Source organism: Acomys russatus, chromosome 9 (genome assembly GCF_903995435.1).
Source record: "Acomys russatus chromosome 9, mAcoRus1.1, whole genome shotgun sequence".
NCBI lineage: Eukaryota > Metazoa > Chordata > Mammalia > Rodentia > Muridae > Acomys > Acomys russatus.
The window spans coordinates 28,828,071-28,855,861 of record NC_067145.1 but is presented as its reverse complement, the minus strand read 5'-3'; the positions used below and the strand labels follow the sequence as shown (position 1 = coordinate 28,855,861).

Here is a 27,791-nt window from a genome sequence, read left to right as displayed (position 1 = left end):
AGATGTCCCTGAAGCAGGAGCCACAGACAGCCATCAGCCAGCTGACAAGGGTGCTGCAAGCCAAACTCTGGGCCTCTTTAAGAGCAGTATTTATTTCCAACCACTGAGCCTTGACTCAGCCATACCTTGACAACTGTCTGCATGTATATAAGCTTTCTGGTTACTCTTTCCCCATACGCTCTTGTCTCCCACACATCGCTATCACTCACCCCCACCCCCCACACCAGTCCCTTTTCCAGATTCATGACTTTAGTTTTGTTGTGTGACCCATTTAGTGTTAGACTTTTTTTTTTTTTTTTTTTTAGTGTTAGATTTTTTTTTCTTTTTGGAGTGTGTGTGTGTGTGTGTGTGTGTGTGTGTGTGTGTGTGTGTGTGTGTGTGTTAGACTTTTTAAACTTCACATTCTTCTTTTTTACTGTCGGTATGTAGACACTGTGGTGGTCGGAGTGAGAATGCCCCCTCCTGAATAGGCTCATATAATTGAATGCTTGGGCCCCAGTTGGTGGAGCTATGTGGGAAGGATTAGGAGGTGTGGCCTTCTTGGAGAAGATATTTCACTAGGGGTGTGATCTGAGGGTTTAAACGCCCAAAATATCAGCCAGGCAGTGGGGGGAGGGGCACACACCTTTAATCCCAGCGGTTGGATCTCTATGAGTTTGAGGCCAGCCTGGTCTACAAAGCCAGTCCAGGAGAGTCAAGGCTACACAGAGAAACCCTGTCTCGGAAAACCAAAAATAAAATGAAAATAAAAGTCCAAAATATCTGGGGCAGTGTTATACGCCTATAATCTCAGCACTTGGGAGGCAGAGGCAGTTGGATCTCTGGGAGTTTGAGGCCAGCCAGGTCTACAAAGCAAATCCAAGAAAAGCTAAGGCTACAGAGAAAAAAAATCTTATCTCAAAAGAAACAAAAAACAAAATAAAACCAACAAAGCAAACAAAAAAACCCACGCCAAAACAAAAGAAGCCCAGGACATTCCCAGTTAGCTCTCTCTGCCTTCTATTTGTGGATGAGGATGTGAGCTCTCAGCTAGTGCTCTAGCACCATGCCTGCCTGCCTGACGCTATGCACCCCGACGTGATGGTCACAGACTCTACCCCCCTCTGCAACTGTGGGCACCAAATTGAACATCTTCTGTTACAAGTTGCTGTGGTCATGGTGTTTTGTCATGGCAATAGAAAGGTAACTAAGACCGAAGTTGGTCCCAGGCGTGGGCCATTGTTATGACACGCCTGACCATGCGGATTTCTGGAAGAATGGAGAAGACCTTGGGACTTTGGACCAGGAAAGTGGTTGGATGCTGCAAGTGGGTCTTAGTGGGTGATCCAGGTAGGAGCCTGGAGGACAACAGTGCTGAGAATAAGGTGCACTACGGAGAGACACAGCTCAAGAGGTTCCACAGGAAATATATTAGCAGTTTGGTTAGAGACCAGTGTGATATTTTGGTAAAGAACGTGGCTGCTTTTGCCCTTAAAAATCTGGCTGAGGGGGCTGGAGAGATGGCTCAGAGGTTAAGAGCACTGACTGCTCTTCTAAAGGACATGAGTTCATTTCCCAGCAACCACATGGTGGCTCACAACCATTATAATGAGATTTGGTGCCCTGTACACAAAATAAATAAATAAATCTTTTTTAAAAATCTGGCTGAGACTAAATTGAAGAGTGTTGGACTAATTTCATTGGCAGAGAAGGTTTAAGGAGCCTGATACCGACGCTGTCGTATGGTTGTTAGTGATCACTCTTACGCAGCTCTACAGTGAGAAACAGCAACAGCCATGTCGTTGGCCCTGTTTTATAATTCTTGAATCAATAAATAGGTCAATGATGAAATGATATAGGAAATGTCAATAGGCACAACAAATATTTGATACTCATGTCTACATTTAAAAAGTGTTTTTAGAACGGGGCTGAGAATGCCACTTTCTTAATAATCAAATAGGTTATTAGAAATCAGGATAAAACATATGCAACAATGAACGGAGGTGGAGTGTGTGCATTAAGGCCGAGAGGGGAGACTGTCCGCTCCGTTATCACTAGTGGCCTCATCACTGACTTGGGAATTTTAGATAAAAAGAACAGGCATTATAGGTCACAAAGCAGGAGTGGTTTATTACCCACCTGCAAAGCAGCATAAGGGAATCAACCCACGAAAACTACCTGGTGACGAACTCCAGACTCGTGTCTGGTAACCAATCAAATGCTCCAAAGCTCACAACTTTCTAACATGGCAGTGATTCTACTAAAAGCTGCGGAACCACCTGTGTTAATTAAGTAACTTACCATTAACACGGTAAATATTAACAATAGTCACTTTAAGTACAGCAGTGTTCGGACTGCACACTGCATACTTAGCACCTTTGCCATCTCTGACTCTAGCTCACTGGCCCAGGCTGGACACTCACCCTCTGAAGTGCTTCTTCAGGCATGTAAAGCAGAGAACCAACAGGTTTAATCTGCTCTTCTCTGAGAGGTGACAATCCAGCAGTGCCAAATAAGGTGTGAAAAGGATCCATCTCCTGGCCTCCCTGCCAAACCCACTGTCTCTTTATCTGGACACGAAACCACACAGCTTTTCTCCGTCAGTCCAACGAAGCCTCCCGATTTCCCATAGGGAGGCCAAGCCCCACCACATATAGCACACATCTCGTAACTTCGTCTTCCGTTGAGTCCACCTGAGGCGTTCACAAAGCCACCAACCAAGTGAGTCAGAGTTCATTTGATGCAACCGACGAATTATCATGGCCAGGAACCTTGTGCAACAACAATGTGCCCAGCATGAGATCCAGAGCCTGATCTGTACCCAAATCTATCATCACAGTTCAGCCAGGACAAAACAAATTCGGTCGCCTTTCCCACATTCAAGCATCAAGGTTGCCCAAGAGAGCTAAGGTTGCCACCATACAAAACAAGACTCTTGTATCTGTTTCTCCCAACATCTCCAGCAAAACAACTGTCTCCTTTCTGGACTTATATTAACAATAGTGACATAAAGTAGAATTAATATTAGTGTAGATCAACTTAATACTGATTATCATAAAATTAATTATGTGCTCTACTTGGATTAACACACCTGTTGGAAAGTATAATTTTAAAAGGTAATATTCAACTCTGAGGTTTTTCCAGTTACTAAACATACCAATATATTGATTTAAAATGTATTTTTCTGGGCATTAAGTGAATAAGCAAGTCACTGGGGCAGGACAGAAACCTTAGCAACTCACTCCCATGTTTGGCAGATTCATTACATCATAGCCTCAATCACAAGAGAAATGTCAGGACAAAGGTCTGGTTATTAAGAAAAATAAGATTTTTAATACATGTTTTCTGTCCAGGTAAAAATGAAATGTATCCAAGTTTTAAATATGAGACAAAAAAAAATGGAGATGCTGAGTATGACTCAGAATCAGGAAAGGTGTTCTACAGTTGCCCCCACCCCCAGCCCTGTTCCCTTTGGTTAGTCCTCATTCTTAAAGTACATGAAAGTTGTCAGCAACAAAATGGATACCTTGTGTAGAACCAACCAGAAAACAAATAAAACTGGGAGCTTGTGAAAGGGGCTCTTCATAACAGTTACTTATCATAACAGCCCAGGCCAGGTGCACAGCCTAGCAGACAGGTCCCTAAGCCTTACTCAGAAAAACACTTGGGCAAAGATGCCGGCTAACAAACTTCAGGCTCCACACTGGACCTTTGCGACTGACCCTTGCCATCAAGGATTATCTCCAAGTGTCTTGTATAATCTCCATTCTTCCCTGAAAGGCTTCCTCTTGACTCAGCCTCTGAATACACAGGTCACACTGCAGTAGACCTCACCGACACACTCAACTTGCCTTAGGAGCATGTGGCTCTGCTGTCCTTTGGCTCATGGTTCTAACCCATGGAATCTTGACAGTTCAGACCCATAGGCCGAGACCCATATGCGCATTTATCCTCAATTCTCTAGCAAAACCAAGAAAAGCAAAAGGCAAAAGAACTATACAAAGTGAAAAGACTCTTCCCCCAGAAATAGGTTCAAGTTGATTACAATTTTTTCCTCCCATAGAATTATACTGGATTTTAGACATCAGAGGAATTTAGAGCGGTCACAATTCCAATTTAATCCTGTCTAGAGTTTAAAAATATTAACCAGTGGGAAATAAATAATGTGCTAGTGTTGGCAACAATCACTCAAAGGTATTCTCAAAGCTTGCATTCCAGATGCCTCTATCCTGGGGCCTCTATCCTGCTGCATCCCCTGGGAGCTTTGCAAATGAGATGCTTTTGGAATGGGCTTTCTCTCTCCCCTGAAATAATCTGAGAGCCACCCCAGGACTTCCTCATTGTTTAGACTGTCACTCATTAAGCCTTCATCAGCTACCGGCTTGTCACAACATTTGCGTGTACGTTTCCTCCAGCAGTCCGGGCGTACAGACTCCTCTTTAGAAATTAGGTGTAGGTGGTGAGGATGGCTCTCTGCTCTCTGCAACAGCCTGTGCCTTCTGGAAGACATGTGCCACGACCCACATCTCTGAAATATGCTGAGAGCATTTCCTGAAAAGAAATAGCTTTTATAGGGAGAAAAACAAAACAAAACCAAAAGCTCAGGCAAGGTAACTCTCTGTAACTCGATGGTAAAACCAGCAAACACATTGTCACGGAATAGCACATACATCTCCTGCTGCAAAACACGGAAGTGAATTTGAAATGGCCTTGCAGACGGAGCTGGAGACAGTGCAAATGAAATGCATCCTCTTACTGTTTCCTTGAAAGCTTGAAACCCATGCATTTGTCTTTCTTCATAAGCAACCCAGTCCCACTTACTGACGTGCACTCGCTAATGGATCATCATTTCATGAGTGAGTAAACACCTGCTACTCTTGCAGGCTGGCCTCCACCTCTGGTGGGCTGGCTCAGGGCCTGCGGCCGTACTTCCAGTGGGCATGCATTCAATAGCTTGCAGGGTCTCCTGGTCCACAGCGTCAGCCTTTTCGAATGAATGTTGCCTCTCTTGCTCTACCTGAGGGCTTTCCCCTAGTTTTTCTCTAGAACCTACGGAACTATCTGCTCTGAGACAAGTCCTGAGGATGACTGTTGCAATCTCAGGAGGACATCCCGCCCCCACGACGCCCCGCCCCACGACGCCTTGCCCCCACGACACCCCGCCCCCACGACGCCCCGCCCCCACGACGCCCCGCCCCCACGACGCCCCGCCCCCACGACGCCCCGCCCCCACGACACTGAATGACAAATACATAAAGAAGTACACAGGCAAATCCAAAACGAAGGAACGTGTGTTAATTGAGTTCAGGCCCCAGCAGTGGGCTGCTGAAAGTGCTCCGTGTTCCAGAGGCAAGGTTCTTGCTATCACAAAGCCTGGTAGTGCAGTAGGTATTCTGTAAGAAAGTGAAACATTAAGTGTTGCGGTTGTTCGATAATTTGTTTTTGGGCAATAAGAGAATAAGTTACTATCACTCAAGGCAGCAACTAGGGTTGTAGCACTCATTTTCAAATGGTGTCAGCCACTGTCATGGTGACCAGTGATCTCTGTTGCCATTGCTTTCTCAGGGGACTTCTGATCGTAGTCCACAGGGATGCATGGCTAGTGTCCTCCAGGCTCTTGATTGAGTCGAAATATGCAGGGACAGGGTTGGCAGTGTTCCTGCTCTGTCGCCAGGTACAGGCAGCCAGTGTAGAAGTGGAAGTGAGTAAACTCACAGATAACTAGGCACGGGCCGGAAGATGGCTTCCCAGTGGACAGCTAGCCAGACATTAGGTTTGAGCGGGATCAAGGAAGACAAGCAGCTCACAGGTAGGGAAGGCGATACCCATGTCCTACAGTGTGGAAGCAGGGTCCAGCCATGGGTCGAAGGGGTTCAGGGTGGGCATGGTAGTGTACCAGAGAAGTGATGGCATGGTCACACACTGCAGAGGGATCCACAAAGGAGGAGGGGGTGGGACCTCAACAAAGAGATTCTAGAAAGGGCTGTAGTCAGATGCTGGACCACGGACAGTGAGTAAGGGACTGTGCAAGCACATACCTACCCTGAAAGGATACAGCACCCTTGCATGATGCAAATGCCCATCTTTGTCAACCGGGGACTTCTCAACTTCCAATCTTTAGGAACTCTTGCTACAAAGAATTTGATAAGACCTGGTGTCCGTGTCTCTGAGTTGGCTCGTGGTCTCTTCAGTGCCCACATTATAGGCAGTGGGGGCACTCAGCACAGCCCTGAACACTCACTTTGTCGGATTTGCCTTGGGTGAGCTTGCATTCACAGGCTGCACTGGTGGTGTCAGGCTTGAGTCCTCATCTTACTTGCTGATATAAAGTGTGCAGGGGTGGCCCAGGGGTCCCGCTCAAACTAAGGCACCAGCCAAGGACAATACAGGTGGTAAACTTTAAACCCCTACCCAGATCTAGCCAATGGTCAGAACATTCTCCACAGTTGAGTGGAGAGTGGGATATGACTTTCTCACGTACTCTGGTGCCTCACATTTGACCATGTCCCCTGGAGGGGGAGACCTGGTGGCACTCAGAGGAAGGACAGCAGGTTACCAAGAAGAGACTTGATACCCTATGAGCTTATACAGGGGGAGGTAATGCCCCTCAGGAACAGTCATAGGGGAGGGGAATAATGGGAAAATGGGAGGGAGGGAAGAATGGGAGGATATAAGGGATGGGATAAACATTAAGATGTAACAAGAATAAATTAATAAAAAAAAGTGTGCAGGGGTGGGTTGCTTCCCTTGCTTGGTGGATATCCAGCACCCACCGCATGGTGAAACGTCATGTGAATTTGTTGCCTGAAGAGTAAGTCACAGAAAGATGAATTTATGTAAGATCAGATAACCCCACAAAGACAAGGTGAGACCTTGAGTCTTGACCATTTTTTCTTGTTTCCAGACAACATGTGGTCAGAACATCCATTAGTTTATGATAAAAAAAAAAAAAAAGCCACAGACTTGTTAATGGCTGTTTTTAAAGTCAGCCAGATTGACACAAGAAGAGTCAGGCAAGCAGAAACTTGGAGCACTAATTGTGGGTTGGGTCAGTGAAGAGACAGCCCACCACAGGGACACAGCACTTGTGCAAGATCCTGATGGTCCTCCTTGGTCTCTGCTGGAGGATCACATCCTACATGCCCCCATCATGTGGGTCAGAGTGCTTCCTGAGGCTGCTGCCACCCATGAGACGTGATTTGAGGTGACACCACCTCATCCCTGTGGCATCTACAGGGCCTTCTCTTGACCGCCACTACCATGAGACTGAGGAAGGCTGCTAATCCAGCCTCCTGACTGAATGGAAGGATGCGGAGTAGAACCAGAGAGAAGAGCTGCTATTCTAAGTCATGCTTTCTGGTCAGTCACAAAGACCTGGGGATTGCTCTCTATAACAGAAATGAGCAAAAGTCAATTTACGGAGACATTCGTATTTAGAAACCCTTAGCAACAGAGTACAGGGATATTGAAGTGTGCCTTGAGCCAGGTATGCTCCCTCAAGCATGCCAACCACCCTCTAGACAGGCAAGGAACCCCTGCTGCACCAGATGCTGCCCCATGACCCAGCCCATATCCTCCTCCAATGTGTGTGGAGGAGGGGCCAGTGCAGAGTGCATGGCCCCTGGTAGCCACAACCAACCGCAGTCCCTTTTTGGAGAACTTGTCATCCTGGCCACCTGCCTGAGCAATCAAAATCTTAGAATACTGCTGCAGCGCAGATCCCACACCCAGGTGAGGCCCAGGGCTCCTCTGTGGGGTTGCCACACTCCTAAAGGCGCTCATGCCTCTCAAAGCTGAACCAAACTCTGCCAACTCATGGCATAGAAGTGGCAGCAGCAGATGCCACTGCTCTCTCATGGGTGTTTGCCCGAGCACCATCCCATGTCATTTCTCTGCTGGAGGTAAGATGCCATTTTCCCAACAAAGTGTCTGTGAGGGAGGCCCTGAAATGAACAAAACTGACTGCTCTTCAAAACTTGGATCCCTTGGGGCTGATGAGATGGCTCAGTGGTTAAGAGTACTGGCTCTTCTTCCAAAGGTCCTGAGTTCAATTCCCAGCACCTACATGGTGGCTCATAGCCATCTCTACTGGGATCTGATGCCCTTTTCTGGCATGCAGATAGAGTGCTTGTATACATAATAAATAAATAAATAAATAAATAAATAAATAAATAAATAAATAAATAAATCTTTCAAAACTTGGATCCCTTGGGATGGGGCACCACACGTGTTCAGTCTGCCTGTTTTTTTTCTCTCACCTGCCACCTTAGCCACAAAATAGTGTGGGAGTGGGGCTCTGGCCACCATCAGTTCGATGACTAAAGTTTGAAAAGTAGGTGACATTCAGAAGAAGAAAAACAAAGGCAGGAGGCTGGCTGGCAACAGGCAGCCCATGCATGATCTAGTGAGATTGTGAGTCATGGCCAAGCTTTGGCGGCATTGCAGCGTCCCCTGGAATGCCCTGGCAGGCAAGGCTTTGAGCCCAGCCTTGGTCTGTCTGTGTCTGGAGTTGGGAGGGTGGGCAGGGGTGTGTGTGTTGGGGGGGGGGTGCCTCCCAGGCAGCCAGTGCACGCGCGCCAGGCCTTGCTGTCATGAGGAAAGAATCTGCAGGTCTGTAAACTCGCTATATTTAGGCCTTATTGGGGCTACGCCAGTTCTCCAGTGTAGTGGGACCCACATATTTTATCGAATAGAATCTTGAAAAGTTCTAACACATGCCTTGGACATGCTCAGAAACTTTAGGAGGTTGAAATGCCACACAGCGAATTTGTGAAGACAAAGGTACAGACCCCATGCCCACTTTGTACTCTGATTGCTCTCCTGGTCCACACACACTTCAGCATACAGCTTCCCCAGTGCCACTCACTGTGAGTCTTCCTGCGTGTGCTCCCAGCCAGGCCTGGTCAGACAATGGTGCTCAATACCAGCCGACATGTCCACTAGCTCAGGGTGCCTCGCAAGCGGGGGCCATCCCCTACACTTCCTGATGTACCCCAAATCAGGAAAACAGGACCTCCAGCCATCGTTAAACCCATATCCCAGAAACTGTTCTCTCTGCCCAGCTCCTTCACGAGACCAGGTGACTCTCCTCCAAGATGTATGCTGCCTTTGCGACATGTCCCCACGGACACTCCACGGTCTTCCTAGGGCCTGGCACGGCCACCAGCCTACTCCTTTTCACACAGTGTACTGGAGTGCTGACTCAGAATTCTCCAGGCCTAACCTGTTACTGAGGGGTGAGCAAGCGTGGTCTGTGACATGGGTGCTCAAGGTGACTTCCTTTTGGAAGCTCCCCTAATACTCCCGCCTCCCCTTGGGTAAGAGGTAATAGCTCAGCCGAGTGTGGCAGCTCCCACCTGTAGCCACCTATAGCCACACTCAGGAGGCTGTCACAAGTTTGAGGCCAGTGTGGGCTACATAGCGAACTCCAGGCCAGCCGGAAAGGGTGGGCAGAGAACGTGGAACTGTGAAATGCAAAAGCTGCACTTTGCAGCTGGGGGAGGGAGCTAGCCTGACCTGAGAGTGGGAGGCGGGATATAGGCCCTATCTGTTGTCTTTCTGTCTCACTTAGTGCAAGGGGCCCAGAGAAGCTTGGAAAGCTTGGAGGAAATCCCAGCTTCTTACGGAATAACAGAGGAATAGAAGTTGCCTGTGGGGAGGGACTGGGAGTGGTCATTCTTGAGAGCCAGCCGCAACGTGAATCCCTTTAATTTTCATATAATCCTAAGTGTAAGTGACCAGAGTCATTCACCATTTCCCGAAGGTGTGGGGTGTGACGTCAGAGGTTTATCAGGCTTCCCGAGGCTGTGCAACCAGGCACAGAGATGGCAGTTGGGAAACTGGCCCCACCGGCCCTGCTCTTCATTGCAGCCCGAGGGGCTGCTGCCCTGGTTATGGCCTTGTTTCCTATAATGCACATTTTTCCAGGGGTGGGCAAGCTGGGTTTACTTGCCTAGGCTTCCTATGTGGAGCCTTTACTTATTGACTCCTGGCACCTGAGGTGGTGAGGTGTGGCGCTGGACTGCCCTGAGATGTGACCTCAGCCAGGAAATACAGCCAACTTGGCTGATTCAGGTGCAGGAAGAGTCCAAGGGCAGCCCACAGAGTGCAACTTTAGCACTCGGCGATCTTCTTGTCCCCTCAGACTACAACCTGGAGGGAAAAAAAGGAGACATGGAAGATATATGGAAAAACATGGATGTTTCTGTTTTACCTTTACGCTGTCCTCTGCACTGTAGATTCTAGTTACTTCCAAAAAGTAAAAGGGACATTTGATTGGCTGAGTACACAGGGCTGGGAAAGGTTAAACCTCAAAGAGTAAATGTTCCTAGCAGCGTTTGTTTCCTTCGGTGTTTGACAGCGCCCAGTTGGAGCAGCTGCAGGCAGGAAGCAAGTACCACATTCTGGCATTACCATTTCTATGCCAGCCTCAGGTACTGGGACCCTTGGGCCTGGGGCCTTGGCAGTGTTAGAGTTCATAGCCATGGGTCTGAGCCCCATGGACTTGAAGATCTGGCAGTTCTCTGGAGGTCTTCTGATGACCAGGACTGGAAGCTCTCTTCTCTAGCTATTTATAACGTGCTCTGTCATTGTCTTTCTATTTCCTGTTGTCCTCCTGTCCTGACTGCTCTTGAACTCTTCAGCCCTTTCTTCGGTTGTCAGTGGCTGCTGCCAGGACTCAACGTTCGTTGTCTCTGGAAGAAAACATACCAGAGCCAAGATGTAGCTGGGGCACCTGCCGCTTCTCAGGGGCTGAGGCACCCAGATAGAAAACCCAGATGGGCCCCAGATGGGTGGGTGTCAGGTGCAGGTGCGATCAGTCAAGCACAATCATCTCTTCCTATAATAGGGGGGATCCAGTGGGTCAGTGGACCTCCATAGCACTGCTACTACCACTGTGTAAGTTCAGGCTTGGGGGAATCTGACTGTGGGTAAACCCCAGGCCACTGGATGGTAGCCACCTCAGCCAACTGCAGACACTGCAAGGCCAGCTGTCAGTCGGCACCCTTGGTCCTCACCCATCACTGTCCTCACCACAGCTGCCACCCTTTGCTGACTCTTCCTGTCAGCAGCTCAGTCAGTGAGAACTACTGAAAGCAGGCCAGGCCAGTCTTCGCTTGATCTGATGTCACAACACCATGAGAGGTAGCAGGCAGTCCCCCAGCCAACTCACTGGGAGCCTAAGCTGTCATCTTATAGAGCCTGAAAAGGGAGTGTCTGGATCAATAGCCACCCATTTGCTTTGGACCAATCATGGTTATTAGGGCTTGTGTTTTCGACCAATCATGGCCTTGCTACAAATCTTGTCTTCTGTCTTCTAGGACACATTTTTCCTCTCTGCAAGGTAAGAATGGTTCAAGGAAGCTTGTCATCACAAGCCTGGTACAGACGGAAACAGCCTGGTTGGGTCTGTGCCTCCAAGAGCCTGGGCAGTCATCTGTAGTTGTTTCAAGGTGTCCATGGTATATCCAAAATGGCTGGCGCCAGCACGAGCGTGATCCTGCTGCCTGTTAAAGGGACAGGCTTTTTGCTCAAGGCAGCTCGGTAACAAGAGTTCAATATCTAATTATGGAGTCAAGTTGCCCTATCCTAGTGTCTTTGCTTATTTACAGAAAATTCACACTAGAAGGAATGCATGCAGTACAAACTTAAAGGACTCACTGTTAACACTGAATACTTTAACAACGCTGGACCTCTGCCCAGTGCCCAGAGAGCACCCGCCTTTCTGTCTCAGCTGAGCCCTGCACCTTGCACCCAAATCCTTGTCTGACTAGGTACAGCTGAGCCCCTCTCCCCACACATATACATCAGAGTGATGCGAAGCCCCCTTTTCCACACCCTGGGTCCCTGAATGACAAGGCAGAGCTGAAGTCCCTTCTCCTTCGCCCAGACCTCTGAATAGTCAAATGCCTGGATGGCTGGTGGAGTCTTCCTGCCTACACTATCGCCCATTTTGGACCCACACGCACAGGGCTGTGTTAAAACAAGCTCTCAGTATGACATCCCATTCCAGCTTGAGATTACTTCCTACAGTGGCCTTTTTTTCTTTTTTACTGACCCTGACTAAAAAACGGCACCTATTATTTTCTACTTCTACCAACAGGCACATCAGTGGGCCTTGCTTCTGTTCTTCCTTTCACACCCCAGCCTGTAAGGCTCTTTTAATACAGTCAGACTGCACTGTCCTACAAATAATCCACCTCCACACTTTTTTTGTTTTTTGTTTTTTTCTGGTTTCTTTTCTTTTCTTTTTTGTTTTTCGGGTGTTTTTGTTTTGTTTTGTTTTGTTTTTTAGAGACAGAGTTTCTTTTTCTTTTTTTAGACATACACTTTTTAAAAAAATTAATCACTTTATAGCTTGCTCCCAGTCCCTCCCCTCTCTCCTCCCAATCCCACTCCCATGCCCACGTCTTCCCACTCTCCCCTCTCCTTCTTCTCAGAGAAGGGAGGCCCTCCCTGCTTCTCCAAAGAATAAGCCTTTAAAAGGGCCTCCTCACGGCAACCTCATGACACCTAGTCCCCATGCCTGTCAGCACATGAGGGCTCCAGCACTGAGGTCGTCACCCTCTCCAGGCCTCTGTCTGGGATATATCCTCTGGCATCTGCCTGGGCACCCTTCTTCTTTCCTTCCTCTGCCCCAGCACCCTCCTCTGCATTCAGGGCACATCTCCACTTTCTCCACTGAGAATCTCTGGGCTTTTACACAGAGGGACCAGCATCTCTCTCTCATGGAGACAGAAGTCAGCCCCTGATGGCAGTTCTTGCCCTGGAGAGAGCTGGGGAGAAGCAATCTAGGGCCCTGGAAAAATGGTTATAATTATGGTCAGTACATCAACACAATTTAAGAAAAAAAATGTAGGTTTTCTCCTAAAATTATTGCTTTTCTGACAAAAGAGGTCACATGCAGTAGACACTGCCTTTTCCTTCCCCTTCATGTCCCTAGTGTGGACTTGAGGGCTGAATTGGGACAGCCATCAGCAAAGGTCTGAGGCTTACTGGCAGGTCAGCTTGCACATGCTGGGGTACTGTGTCACCACCCCACTAGGCTGTTATCTTGGGGCTTCTAACTACCAGAGCAAAAGATCCTGCTTCCTTGTTTAGGGTTCAGTGGTGGGTTGGAGAGCACCCTCTCAGAGTTCACACCCTCCAAACCACATTTCCAGATAGTCCTTACAGATGTAATTGGTTAGGGACCTTGAGATGAGATCATCCTGGGTTCAACACAGCCTCTAAATCCAATAAAAGGGCACGAGAGATGGCTCAGTGGTCAATGGTGCTTCCTGCTTTTGCAGAGGACTCGAGTTTGGTCCCCAGCATTCACGCTGGGTGTCACACAACCATCTGTAACTCCAGTCCCAGGATATCCAACATCCTCTTCTGACAGTTGCATGCATGTAGTACACAAACTCACACAGGCACACAGACCACATACACATAATAGCTCTTTAAAAAGTAATAAATAAGAGAGGATACAAACACATGGGGAACAGTGGAGCTATAATTAGCTGTCTAGTATCTGCATACCAGCAGATTGTAGCATCTTCCAGTAAAACGAAAAGACTCTACTCAGACCCATAGGTTTGTATCAAGATCGTCACTGTCACTTGGGATCACAGTGTTGAGAAATGATGCCATGGCAGCTCCCCCTGCTTGGCCATACTGAGAACGAGCTGGGACAGCTTGTTGCACAAGCAAACACACGAGGTAGTCAGCCTTTGTGTCCTAGGTGCCTCCAGCCAACTGTCAGCTACATGAGTGTGACCTCTGCGAAAGCCCACCTTTGACTGTCCTGCTATGTCTGACCTCAGCAGGACCATTCAACTGGCAGGCTGACTCTGAGAAATACGAAGCACTGTTTTGTTGCTGGGTTTGAGGGCAGGCTAGTACCCAGCAGTAGCTGAGTAATAAGCCACTCAGCCTGAAGACTCAGGTCTGGATTTTGAGGCTTCAGTTTGTGAGCCCTTTGAGGCAAAGTGCTGGGCTTTTCTCTTTGGAAACTGATGAGAGAAAGAATGGTTTTCTTGGCCAGGGTTTCAAGGAATGAATTTTACTACTGGCACCAGGAGATATATGACTTCTGTGGCTGGAGAGATGGATCAGCAGGTAAGAGCACCTGCCGCTGTTGCGGAGGACTTGGGTTAGGGTCCCAGCACCCACATGGTAGCTAGCTCATAACAATCTGTAGCTCCAGTTCCAGGGGATCTGGCACCCTTCTCTGGATTCCATGGGCACCAGGCACACACTGAGTGCACTTACAATGCATGTATGCAAACACTTACTTACCCAAATAAAATAAAAACATCTCAAAAGAAATAAATACATGGCTTCTGATTTACATAAAAACATTTGTGATCAAATACATTTTAAAAATCTTTTGCTCTAATTACAAAAACTTATCTGGTGGCTGACTAATCAAAGGAGGGGATTAGCTAAAGGCAACCATAAGGACAGAGCATGAGACTATATGAAAAAAGAACACAGTAAATATTGTAAGAAAATGACAGCATGGATGACAGACCCTGGAAGCTGGCAAGGGGACTGCGGTGCTCATGCCCCTGGGCATTCTGCTAACATGTGTAGGAGGATTTATCATCTCTGCTACTAGAGCGGATGTCCAGCACAGAAGAGGACAAGCCTTTCTCTTCTCAGAGACCTCCCATTCTGACAGGGAAGAGGGAACACAAACTATTTATCAGATGGTGTAGTGGGTGGAATCAAAACCTTTGACGCCCTTACTGGGTGCCTGAACGGCCTTATAAGGACTGATCTTTCTTTGCAGATGTTCTCAGGTTATGATGACGTTGGTAGGGCACGCCCAATCCAACATAACAGGTATCGGAAGGAAAGAGACAGACGCAGGGTAAGAGTCATGCAATGATGGAGACTGGTTAGTGCTGTGGCCAAACAAGCAGTGGCTAAGACTGCCAAGTGCAGCAGACGCTTAGAGGAGGGTGGGAAGCAGGGCTAGTTTGCCTTGTGCAAACCGAAGACAACATCACGTCAGACGTCCAGTCTCCAGGACTGTGAGGGAACGGACTTGTTTTCTGGGCGCTGGACCGGTAAAATCAGGGCATGAAATGGGGGAAGCAGAGGACAAAGCGCAGAGCCCCCTGGAAGCTCTGAAGATGTGAAAGGGGGACAGAGCCAAAGCCCCACACATGCGGCTGGGGAAAGTGAGGTTATGGGACTTAGGGGACGACCAGGGAGAAAAGATGTGAAAAGGGCGACAATGATGAGGTGGAGTCTGGCAGGTTAGCAAGGCTGGTACATTTTGATCAGCAAGAAAGCAAGCACTGTAAGATTCTGAGGAGACAGATGAACTAATTTCTTAGAAGTAACAGCTTAAATATGTATGCATGCATGTGTGGACATATATGCAATTGAATCACTTAAGTAATCCCCTGCTGTGGGGTTAAAAACTAAAGGGGGCAAGGATGGAATACGGGAAGCCACCTGGGAAATAAAATTATAAAATAGTTTGGCTTTGGATGCTCCAGGCAGTAGTACAGCCAAGAGGGCAGAGGGATGGAGAAGGCAAAGGCTTGAAGGATTTCACCCTGATCCATTTAAAATTGAGCTCCAAACATAAGGACTGCTCCCTCACTCCCGCACTATTTAACATAACACTCTCTTTCTTTGGGTCAGGGTTTCTTTGTTTGACTCAGACTTGGTTGTACTGTTTGCAATCCTCCTGCATCAGCTTCCCAAATGCTGGGATTACAGGTATGTAGGATCGACCGCACACAGTTTAAAGCACAGGCTCTCCTGATTGGCAGGTATCTCCACAGATACAGGTGGTCTGAAAACCCCACGGAGGAAGCATTCCTTCTTATTAACACCACAGTGCAAAGGCACTAAACTAAACGATACGCAGTATGGCCCTTCCACCTTGGTGCTGTATTAGAAGCGCCAAGTACACGGTGGTACATAGACTAGGAGGAGAGCTGCTCCCTCATGCTCAAAAAATAGCGGGGCCCGGGCACAGCGGGCACCTGCCAGGCTAGCCCCGCACACCAAACGCACAGGACACCGGAGCCGCTCCCGACCTCTTTGGGTCCGTGGCGCATCCCAAACCAGGAGTACTGGCGGAGCGCTCAGGACAGCGGCGGGCCACGCGGGTCTCGGAGGACATGCTCTGCCCCGTCACAGAACACGCGAGCAGACGGCCGGAGGGCGGCGGCTCCACCCGCAATCCAAACTCGGCGCAGTCGCAGCGGTTTCGTTTTCCCAGACGGCCGGGAAACCGCAGCTCGCCAGCCGGCGCGGAAACTTCCACCCGGAGCCTAACCACCCCCCCGCCCGGTGTTTCTGCGCACGCGCAGCGCGGCCCCCACGGCGCGTGCCCGCCCCCCGCCCCCTTCTCGGCCCCGCCCTGTCTGTCTGGTCCGCAGGCAGCGGGGCCGCCGTCTCCCCTCCGCCGTCCGGAGCGCGGAGTGCGCAGGCGCGGTAACCAAGGCGGCGCTGTCTAGTGAGGATTTGAAATCCCCTGCGCGTGCGCAGTGCGGCGCGGCCCGCCAGGGAGGCCGCGCCTCCGCCCAGCCGCCCCCGCGCCGCCTCCCCACCCCTCATTGGAGCGGAGGCGGCAGCCCCCGTCCCTCCCTCTCTCCCTCCCTCTAGCGCCCCCCCCCCCCCGCCGCCGCCGGGGAACCGCCGCCGCGCCGCATGAGCGCCGTGACTGACTGACGGCCCGGCGCGCTGGGCCCGCCCCCTCGGCCGGTCGCCGCCCCTCCGATGGCCTCTCCCCGCCGTCCGCACGCAACGCCGCCGCCGCCGCGGCCCCCTCGCCCTCCCCGCGCCGCCTGAGCCAGCCGGACCGCTGCTGCGCCCGCGCGCCCCCACCGAGCGCCACCCGCGCGCACCGGAGCGCGGCCCAGGCCCGTCCGTCCGTCCGTCCGTCCGCGCGGCCGGCCCGGGGCGCGGCGGGGGCGGGGCGGGGCGCGGCGGGCGGCGCGGGCCCCGCGGGGGCGGTGCGTGGATGGATCCGCGCGTGGCCTGGATCCAGCCCGAGCAGAAGGGGCCGGCCAATGCCCTGTGGATGCAGATCTGGGAGACCTCGCAGGGCGTGGGCCGCGGCGGCTCCGGCTTCGCGTCCTACTTCTGCCTCAACTCGCCGGCGCTGGACACGGCGGCCGCGCCCGCGGCGGCGGGGCGCGGAGCACCGGCAACGGGAGGCCCGGGCCCGGCGCCCGCCGCGTCGTCCCCGCCGCCCGCGCCCGGCCCCGCCGCGCTGCCACCGGCTCTGCTGACCGCGCTGGGGCCCGCGGCGGCGGACGGCGCGCGGCGCCTGCATAAGTCCCCGTCGCTTTCGTCGTCGTCCTCGTCGTCGTCGTCCAACGCCGAGTCGGGCACCGAGAGCCCCGGCTGCTCGTCGTCGTCCTCCGGCAGCACCTCGCTCGGCCGCGCGAACGGCGGCCGCACCTTCTTCGGCTTCGCCGACGGCGCGGCCCACGCGCACGCGGGCCCACGCGGCCCTACGCCCGCCGGCTCGCCGCCGCAGCACCAGTTCCACCCGGGCCGGCGGAAACGCGAGAACAAGGCCAGCACGTACGGCCTCAACTACCTGCTGTCCGGCAGCCGCGCGGCCACGCTGAACGGAGGGGGCGGCCCCGGGGCCCAGGCGGCGCGGCCGGGCACGCCGTGGAAGAGCCGCGCGTACAGCCCGGGCATCCAAGGGTGAGTGCGCCCGACCCGCGGGCACTTAACAAACTCCGTTAGATGGAGACCTCCAGGCCGCCGCTTGACAGTTCGGGATGGATGCCTGGGGCTAGACTTGAAAGTGGTCCTTATCCTTCCTCCCCTCAGGGCAGGGAAGCCAGGGCTGGCTGTCAGAGTGGGAAGCGAAGCGTTTACGAGTTGTTTCTTGTAAATTAAATCGTGTATAGTGTAGACAGGTTCAAGGTAATTTTTTTTCCTTCCTTTTTTTTGAGACAGTAGGTTTTTGGTAGTGATACAATTTAGCCATCAGGTGAGGTTTAGAAGTTGGTGGTGTGTGTGTGTGTGTGTGTGTGTGTGTGTGTGTGTGTGTGTGTGTTGTTACCTAGTACGTTTTGATTCTGGGCAGATGTTCACAGAAAGAGCATCACCTGGCATTTTTTAAAGCTACCTAACAGCACTCAGTCTTTTCTGTACAGGAAGGTGTCATTTTCATTTAAAAATTTTCCACACAGCCCAGAGGACCTTTAGAGGTTTAATGTCTCCAATGACAGCAAGGTGGGGGTGTTGGTCTAGAATTGCCCCAGGTGAGACTGCTCTGGTGTGAAGCTATTCATTCAACTCCATTGGCATTTCTGAGCATCTAGAAACAAAATATTCGGTTATAGTTCAAGACTGGTGAGCTTGGTTTGCCTCAGTTCCTGCAGATCTAAAAGGCATCGAAGCCGCCCCACCCCCACCCCTTCTCAGGGAGCTAGATCCCCAGTTGAAGTCTGCCCCCTAGGTTGCTAGGCCCCAGGCTGCCTTGGACATAATTTCTTAGGGGGCTGTTTGCCATTTGAGGAACGTGGGGAACACTGGTTCTCTTTAGGGTGAGTATGCGTTACATAGTAACAATTGGCCACCCTGCAACTTGTTTCACCTGGGTCCAGTTGGGAGTCCTGAGCATGCACTACAGACCAAGGAGCAGGCTAGTATCTTCTGCTGTTTCTCCATAGTGCGTGCTTGTAAAACTTTCTGAGGCAGGTGTTGAGGAACACAGATTTTGTGTGTGTGTAGCAGTGGACCTGAGCGAGGTTTCTAGACTGTTACATAACTGTAGCGGACATGGTGTCTCTGTTGTGAGACAGGGCTTGACCCCCGACAGAGTTCCACTGTGTACTTCTTAGCATCAGCAGCATTATCTGCCCCTCAGTTGTGGCTGTTGAAGTGGTCTCTCTGGTGGTTTGTAAGCTGGGCAGCTTCTGCGGTGTTCTTCTGTGGCTTCTGTGCCCCTGGGGCAGAATTGGGGTGGGTGGCATGTGGTCCTGATGATCCCCCAAACCTGGTCCTGTGTTTGTGTACCCTTTCGTGGTACACATAAGCATTGCTACCTAGGTGCTCAGACTTGGCTCCTGTCACCCCTTCTAGCAAGTCTAGTCACTGATTAGATGCAGTCCCCAGGGCGTGGGCGTCTCTTCTCTTCATGCTTCAGGTACGTGGCTACTATCATCTCTGGTGGAGGCTACACAAGCATTGCAAGATGGGTGTCTTCTGTGCACTGTGGCCTGTGTCAGCACTGTCAGTGGGACAAGGTTCTACCAGCTCTCAACTCTCAGAAGACCCCCCCCCCCCATTTCTTCCCCATCCTCCAAGAGAGAGGAAGGCTGAACTCAGAGGTGCTTGGGCTCTGTTACTCTGCTTGCCCTGAACCTCCCTGTTTGGCTCACCTTAGGCCACTGTGATGTAGGTCCTAAGAGGGCTCTGAAAACCAGTTGAGAAGTTGGCCTTGATCCTCACGGGACCAGGAGATGTTGCCCACATCTTTTTCCTGTGCCTGGTGACTCTTCCTTGTCTTTCCAGGTGGCATATGTCATGATTTTGTTGGAGGAGGGGCTTTGCTAGCTAGCGTGACCTGCCTGGGAGGGCAGGGTACCTCTGTTTGGTTCCTACTGTGATTGGCCTTTCAGCGGGGGTGGGGGAACTAGTAAACCAGGGCAGCAGGAGAGCTGTTAGGAGTGAAGGTGGCTCCAGTGACTGCTTGCATGTGGCTGGTTGGTCATGGAAACTGACCTTGGATGGCAAGAAAGAGACCTGTGTGAAGCTAGTCTCAGCCATCAGCTGGCCTGTGTGGGCCAGCACCAAGCCTTCCTCGCATTTAGTAAGAGACAGAAGTCAACAGTGAGGGGCCTGGTTAGAGAGAGGCTGCTGCCTTGGGGATGTGTCTTTCAGAGACACTCTACAGACCTCAAGAGAGAATGAGTGGTTTTCTGGTAGTGTGGGAGTGTGGAGGCCCTGCCGAACCCAGCTGTGGCTCTGCCGGGTGGACACGTGGCACCTGCACCATTCAGCCTTCTCTGGGAGGAGTCTGCCCTTGGAAACTGCCTCTTGGCCTGGGTCCTGGGACTGTAGGCTGCCTTCCACGGTAGGTAGAGTGAAGAAAAAGGAGGTGAAAGAGGACAGGGCTTAGTGCATGAGCTTGGAGAGCAGAGAAGGTGAGTCCTGGTGTGAGAGCTGCGCTGAGCACAGGTTCATGTTGAACTCTGAAACCTTTGTTTAGGACATGGCATGCATAGTGCCAGGCATGGCCAGGCTCCCTGGGCCCTCCCTTTCCCTTTTTAACCGTCTCTGCCTTCTGAGGTGTCAACTCTGACCCATAGTAGGATTCCTTTGCCCAGGTCAGTCTCAGTGGCTTTAGAAGCTGCCTCAGGTAAAGAAAAGTCCTTTGAAAGTGAGGGTGGGAGTGTGGACCTCATACATTCAGCCAAATCCTTACTGGTGTCTTCCAGCTGGAGTACAGCTGGACATGGGAAGGCCCCAGCCCTTGCATACACCTGCAGCCCCATGACCTGATTGGCTCTGTGAAGGTTGTGTCCTTCTAGGTGTGCCTGCAGTGGGCGTCAGCCATGGGCAGCTTCTCTGCAGGCCTCGTCACCATGGTCAGTGTTTTCATGTGCTCTCTGCCCTTGGTGATGGGAATCCCATTGTCTGTCAGAAGCCTGAGAAGCCTCCAGTGTCAGCAGTGACAGTGTGGCTGTGGACGGTAGCGCTGGCAGGGCTGTGGGGTGGGTCCCTCCCTTCCAGCTCCATGCTTGTTCTTCTTGCTGGTCTCTTGTGACGGAGTCAGAGCTTGATAGAGCAACCAGGTTCCCTCTCTCCCTGCATGGTTTCTGCCTGCTTTGACAGAAACAGTGGGCCTTTCCTCAGAACTTCCTTGGGAGGCTCCACTGGGAAGGGACAGGTGAGGGTCCAGTGGGGTGTACTGTGGAACAAGTAGGCACCGATGTCACCTTTATCTTCCTCCTCGTCTTCCTGTGAGCATCAGGATGTGTGGAGAGTTTAGGCACTGCCTCTGTAGGTGACATGGCACAGGATCATGCTTTACGGATTTTGTTCACAGAGACCCTCGTGTTTGAGGAGGGCGGTGAGAAGGTCACATCACACACATGCTTTTCGCCATACTGGCCGCTTCACCTCCTGCGCAACATGTCTCCAACTTCACAGCGTCACTCTCTTGTCGTGGTCCCATGGCCACTGTCCACACAGACCTGGAAAAGCCAGAGTAGATGCTGCTGCTGCAGGCGGCTGAGGAAGAATGGCTGAGCTTGCTCAGGTTGGAAAGCTGACTCTAGAGAAGGCTGCCCAAGGAGGACAAGGCCAGTCTTCTTCTTGGACTAGAATATTAAACAGGCTGGCACAGTCCTTTGGAAAAATGAGAGGCCCTAGGCTTGGGGAGGCTTCTAACACCAAGGAGAAAAAGGGGGGAAAAAAGGAGGAAAGAAAGAAAAAAGAAAAGACAAAAATAAAAATGGAGACCCTGAGAATTTTGAAGAAAAAAATGCTAGTGCTTAGGCTGTGGAAATTAGACGGGTCCTGGCGTCTTGCTGCTGTGATCTTTGCGTGGAAAAGCAGTGCTCTATATTTATCTGTTTTTGATTTTTGTGTATGTGCTTGTGAGAGTTTATGTGCATCACATGTATGGGTGTCTACAGTTGCCAGAAGAGGGCATTGTATTCCTCTGGACCTGTAGGTACAGGTAGCTGTGGGTGTTGAGAACAGCCTAGATGCTCTGCATGAGCACTAAGTGCTCTTAACTGCTGGGCTGTCCATCTAGCACCTTATGCAGACATTCAAAAGAAAAAAAATCCACAATTTTAAGATTTGTGCTTCAAAGTCTTTGCTATTTTTGATCACATCTTGAAAGATTTCATACCTTTGGGAGCAGGGTACCAGTGCGCTGTGGACATAAGGGTGCTGTGCCTTGGTGAGGCGGGGTGGTTTGCACTCAGAGTATGCGTAAGAAGGTTATCCAGGGTGCTCAAGTTCAGACATTTGTGTTGACACTGCAGCTGGAAGTCAAGCTGCAGGAGTGACTGCCTTTCCCGGAAGCCATCTCTAGGCCTTGCCAGTGGCCAGTGTTGCCTGATGAGGCCAGGTCAGATGTTATGCCTGGCCTATCAGTGTTGCTCTTCACTTAAGGAGAGTTGGATGGGATGCTAACCCCAGAAGGCTTCCCATGAGAGTGTGGCCTGCTCATGCTTTGTGTAGAGCATGCCTCTGAGTGGGGCAGCCTCATCTTCTCCACATTTGGCGTGTGCACTGATTTGGCAAGAGCACTGTGCTCTTGATTTTTCTCGTTAGTTCTCATTTCTGTAGTCGGGTAGCAAAGTACTGTGAGCTGTGATTGGGAACAGTTATCTCCTCCGGCACATTCTTTGGGTCTCATTAGGATGGTTTGGGTGGGTTCTCTACTCAACAAGGCAGAGGTCTAAGTGTCTGCTGTTTGGTGTCACCAGGGCCTACCCATAAGCACATTCCTGCAATTATGGCACTTGGGGAGACTCTCTCCTCTTCTGTCGGCTCCCTGTATTTTGGGCTTTTGGTCCTGGCCGTCTTCAAGCCCACAAGATGCCTTGACTATCTGTCTCTTGCCAGTTAGAGTAGACCCTTTACTTCCAAAGGCTCACACGAATATGTAGGCCCATTCAGATGGACTGTCTTCATGCCGTGCAATGCTATGTGACTCATGGACTATTTTATCAGAACCATAGGTTTGGGCATGGCATGCTGCCTGCCACACACACAGGCAATGTTTAGTGGGAAGACAACACTGTTGTAGGAAGAGGAAGCCCACTTTGTCCTTTCTTGGACATCAGCCCATTGCAATGACTCTTGCATATTGCCAGTTCTGTCCTCTGACTTGATTGTCACCCCTGAAGCTGGGCTAGGAGACAACAAGAACAGTGTGAACTTTTCTGTACCTCTCACAGATGTACCATTCCTTAGTCTGCTATTTTCAAAGAGTTTACAGAAGAGCTACGAGATTGCACAGAAATGTCCCAGCCATGAGATGCCCTTCATCGATCAGATTGTCTTGGTGACCCACTCAAGTTGCCACTTGATAATTACAAAGCAGCCCATTATTGCTTTGTATAAGCTGTGGGTAACACCTAGTCTGCAAGCCAGGCTCATGGGAGTGGTGGCTTGTCTGTGGCCTCATTACAGAACATGTGCCGCCTCCTGGAGGAGCAAGAAGACCCTCACCATTCTTGCAAGGTCTCTTTCTGAGCCTCTTATCTGAGTGCTAGTTCCTGTGGAGTTAGTGTCCACTTCCCCCGCCCCCACAGCACCAGATAGACTAAGAAAGATGCAGAAGACAAGTAGACTTCATGTACAGAAGTCAAGAAAACTTTAGTTTTTTGTCGTAGGCATTTTAAAGGTTTGACTGAATTTTGCAGTGATTTTTTAAAAATGCAAAACAGTAATTTACTTTGTCTCGGAAAACATGGCTTAGGCTTGTAGTGCACACACAGGATGAAAACACGTAGAAAAGTCTTTTGTTGTGCATCTGAAAGGCATTCGTTTGGTTGTATAATTTTTCTTTTAAAAACTGAATACCAACAGAAAAGTTAGAAAACTTGTAAGTTTGAGACTGTCTGGGCCACTTGCTGTGTGTCCTTGGTCATCTGCTGTTTGCTGGCCTCCAGCATGTGCTGGGCTGTGTTGAGTTTGACATGGGGGTTCTGCAACTGAAGGGGACATTTCAAAGGCAGGAGCAGGCTTTCTCTTGTGACTTGTGATACTCCATTGCCGGTTCATAGTTGCTGCTTTATACAGCTCTTGAGTTTTCCCAGTGCTTGTTTCCTGAGGAACAGCAATGGCCATAGCCCTCGAGTTCTAGTCTGGGACTAGTTGGAGTTAGGTAAAGGAAATACAAAGTTGAATTATTCCATTTGTACCTCAGTTTGTTTCTCATATTGGGATGCATGTGGGTGGCTTTGAGAATCTTCTGCTTCATTATTTCAGTCACATACTCAGGGCTCTGGTTCTGGCTGGTATTTCCTGGGTTCTAACTCCCACACCTGGTAGTTTTCTCACCTGAAAAGTTGGGCCTGTGACATAACTCAGAACCAGTCTGTGAGTTGGTCTGCCTGTGTGACAAAGGCTGCTCCTTCCCCCTTTCCTCCCCTCAGGAAATGGAAACCAAAAATGGGCTTCTTGTTGCCAACAGGAAAAGCACCCCCCTCCTTTAAATAGGCAAAACTTTAGACCCAAAGCTGCAAGTCTTAGAGAGGGAAGGGGCATGTGGACTCAGCTGAGACCAGTGCTGAAACTGGGGAGTTCTAGAATACCCCTCCCTTGAAATCCTTCTATTTTAAATGCAGACAGCATCTTAGTGGGTTTGTTATGCACTGTGTGTGCTTGTCTTGTAGTGTAGCTGGTTTAGGTTGGTTCTCAGTTCTTTGTTTTTTTCCCACACAGTGTTAGTGGATTTGGAGGGCAGACACAGCAGTGGGCTGGGGAGCACACAGCACCAGGTGGCAGAGTCCTGTGCAGAGGAGGGAATGTGGTGTATGTTCTGCGTAGTGGCCAGTGTAGGTGAAAAACTGAGTTGAAATTTAATTTATTGATTTATTTTGTGGTGTTGGTAATCAAACTGAGCACCTTGAGCGTGTCAGACAGACATCCTACCACTGAGCACCCTCCTCAGCCCTTATTTAATTCTAGTTAAAATTTAAGTGTCTCTGTATTTGGACAGTGCTGACTTTGTGCAACTTTTTGTTCTATTTGAAGTAGTTTGATTCAGTGAGTTGCTGAAATACATTGAAACTCAACAGCAGTAAAAACTGTGTTGCTCAGCAAGCTGCTATGGAGGAAGCACTGGAAATCATGTTTCTGAGTTTCCAATGCAAATCCTTATGAAAGGCTGATGTCTGCACGACTCAAGCAGCACAGAGCAGCTTTGAGGGTGGAGCATCTCTGGTCAGCATGCAGAAGATGCGCTGTCTGCTAGTAGGTGAGCCTGGTTCCACTTTTCTCTTTGACTTCTTGGTTTAGAGCCACAAGAAGCAATATTTCTTGTGTTTTACAGACACAAACCCAGTCTAAATTGGCTAAGTGGTCTGGCAAAGAGGTCTGCTCTTGTGCGTGCATGCCAGTGCTGTTGCTGAGGGAGATAGCTTCCAGCAGGTTAAAGATTTAGCAAGGCACTAGGGAAAGCTGAAGATAACTTAATAAGGGGCCTTTACGGTGCCAAGGATTCCCTTTGCTAATGAGAAAGTGTAGAGTCAGACCCTGCCTGTGCTTGCTCTGGTGTGGGTCCTTGGCTGCAGAGGGACGGAGGAAACCCTTTGGTACTGGATCCTGCTTTGCAGTCTGTCTAGAGGGTGAATTCTAGGAGAGGTGGAGAAGCTGTGAGGTGCTGCCCTGTGGACCCTTACGTGACTTCCGTGGAAAAAGCCAGGTATCCCTGCAGCCCCCACAACAACTCATTTTAATGAGATGAAAGCCACTTTCAGGAGATGCTCAGATCTTGTCCAAGGGTCACTTAGGAAATGGTAGCACTGGGCTCAGATGCAGGCTTCTTGCTCGGCAAGTCCATGCGCTCTACCTTGCACGCCTTCCAGAGAGGGCGTGGGGACATCTGACTGAGAGCCAGAAGCGTGATTTGGTGAAATGGCAGAGACAGGAGGTGTGGTGAAGTGTAATGAAGGATATTCTGGTCGCGGGCATCTTCTTTAAATTTAAGTAGTATTTTAAAAAGTGAAAAGCTATGATATGGAGTCCAAAAAAGTGAGAAGAACACTTGGCACGGCCTGGGAAATAAAAAGGAGTTCTGAGTATAGCTACCAGTTACCTTGTGAATGAGTCACCACAGACTAATGTGTGCGTAGAAGTAGGATGGCTGCAAGGAAGGCCATGGAGCTGACATGACACTGAGCTACAGGGTGGCTGGGCACAGCAGGGTGTGAGGCTTGTGGAATGAGTGTGGCGAGTAGGGCCTGTGTCTGGGAGGGAACTCACTGCACAGGGCTTTCCTTAGCGTGTGTGCGCTGCGCCTTCCGCTCTGTTCCCACTTGGCTGCAGCCCTCTGTAATAGCCAGTTGGAACCATTCCTGGCCCAGCTGACCTACACCTGGGCCAGGCCCCTGTCTCTCATCCCTTTATTCAGTGTTTCCTGCTGCTCTCCAGGATACTCCCTGGAGGCATGGCACTAAGAGAAACAGTCCACCCAGAGTAGCACAGCTGGTAGGGGCAGGGCTGTCAGTGGGGCCCAGACCTTGTGATTCCCTGGCGCACTTGTTAACTAGTAACAACACTGAGGAACTTGCCAGAGAGGTAAGGCTGATAGGAGCAGTGCCTGTGAATCCCAGCTCTGGCTCCTTCAGAGAGAGAGGGTGGGTGGAGGGGGGGGGGGGGGGGGGGAGGGACTAGATGCCACCATGACTCTTTGCCTGGCTTCTGAGGACAGGGCTTTGAATGTCTCCAAGGAATATGAGTGAAACTTCTCACAAATACAACAGCAGGAAGGACCTGGGGCTCTGTCCTAGCTAGAGAGCGGCTCTTTACATGGCTGGTGATGGTTTGCTGGAAAACGAACACTGTGTCTCCTTCCTTGCTACATACAGATGACTTTAGAGCATTTATTCCTGTTCGCCTACTCATTGCTTTTTGAGATGGGGTAAACCCTGCAAATGTCAAACTTGGGGCAGAACTCCTGCCTCCCAGATGCTGGGAGTATACATGTGAGCCATCATTTCTGCCACCAATTTTAGAATAATGATGTATTTGTGAAACCGGTTCATTTTCTTAAAAATGGAAGCTTTAAAGTAATTCAGCCCCATTCCAGGACTCTCCGGGATAATTAGGGGACTACACTGTGGATAGTATTCTCTGAGACACTATAGATGTCATTTGGAGCCTTCAACAGACACCTCACTAGCCTCTTCAGTAAGAATTGTGCAGTTTTAGATAGAAATACAGTCTTCCAAGAGCTACTGCCGCAGCAAAGACTGTAAAGTGATGAAAACTTAAGTGCAGAAGATTTGCTCAGTGTATGGGTGAGAAGAAGTCAGCCCTGCTGTCTTCCCTCCCTGACAGCACATAAGGCATTGATGAGAGTGTGCTATTTTGTTCTGTAGTTGTGTTCACTAGCTTGTGGGGCCCCTCCTGAGCGGGCATCCCAGGCCCTGTTTTCAGGACTGCCTGTGTGGATTCTGGGCGGTTCCCTGAGGTCCATGCTGCTCCTCTGCTGTCTGGTGTGCTCTCATTAGCTCTGCTCGACCAGCCCTGCTTTCTCTGTCTTCCGGCTGGCTTCTGGCTTGCTCTACTCTGTTCTGATCCTGAGGTGTGGCTCGGTGGTTTTTCATACTGCACAGCAGCTGCTGCCAGTACCTGTTGGTGCAAGGAGGGACTGAATAGGTCTGTCCTTGTGTTGTGGACATAGGCTGCACTCCCTGAAGCCTGTTGTGCCCCCCCAAATGGTTGCCTGGCTGGCTTCTTTCCATCTCAGAACAGTGCCACCACCACCTGTCCAGGATCTTGTCTCCACTTGTCTGAAGAGTGAGACTAATTGTCCACATGTGTAGACATCTCTGTCCAAGTGGGCCTTTCTGTGTGGCAGACTTTTCTGGACCTCAGATGCTTATGTACTGCAGGCTGAAGTTGGTTCTGCCATGTCCTTGCTCCTGGATTGCTGGCTTTACCTTCCTGGGGTGGATGCTGCTTGCCTTGGCTCTGTCAGTGACTTCCAGCAGCACCCTCCTGGCCCCTGGCTTCCCTGCAGTGGTGATGTGTTCTCTCTGATTTTCTTCTGTGGGACTGGCAATGACATGGCTTTCTCTTTGACCTAAGTTTTCCCCTTCTGGGTTTATTGTTTTCATGATACACTGAGTTCCTAA

The 27,791-nt window shown here is 50.4% G+C and overlaps 1 protein-coding gene and 1 pseudogene across 2 annotated transcripts in view; one reads left to right on the top strand and one right to left on the bottom strand.

Annotated features, from left to right (window-relative positions):
- Window positions 1-2,062: 2,062 nt before the first annotated feature.
- LOC127193605 (geranylgeranyl transferase type-2 subunit beta-like) lies at window positions 2,063-8,286 on the bottom strand (annotated as a pseudogene).
- Window positions 8,287-16,925: 8,639 nt separating this feature from the next.
- Tent4a (terminal nucleotidyltransferase 4A) overlaps window positions 16,926-27,791 on the top strand; it is a 34,027-nt gene continuing 23,161 nt past the window's right edge. For both annotated transcript variants that reach the window (XM_051151055.1, XM_051151054.1), the window contains exon 1: window positions 16,926-17,652. In XM_051151055.1, the coding sequence (XP_051007012.1) occupies window positions 16,955-17,652 (698 nt within the window). In that variant the 5' untranslated portion in view covers window positions 16,926-16,954. The remainder of the gene's footprint in view (window positions 17,653-27,791) is intronic.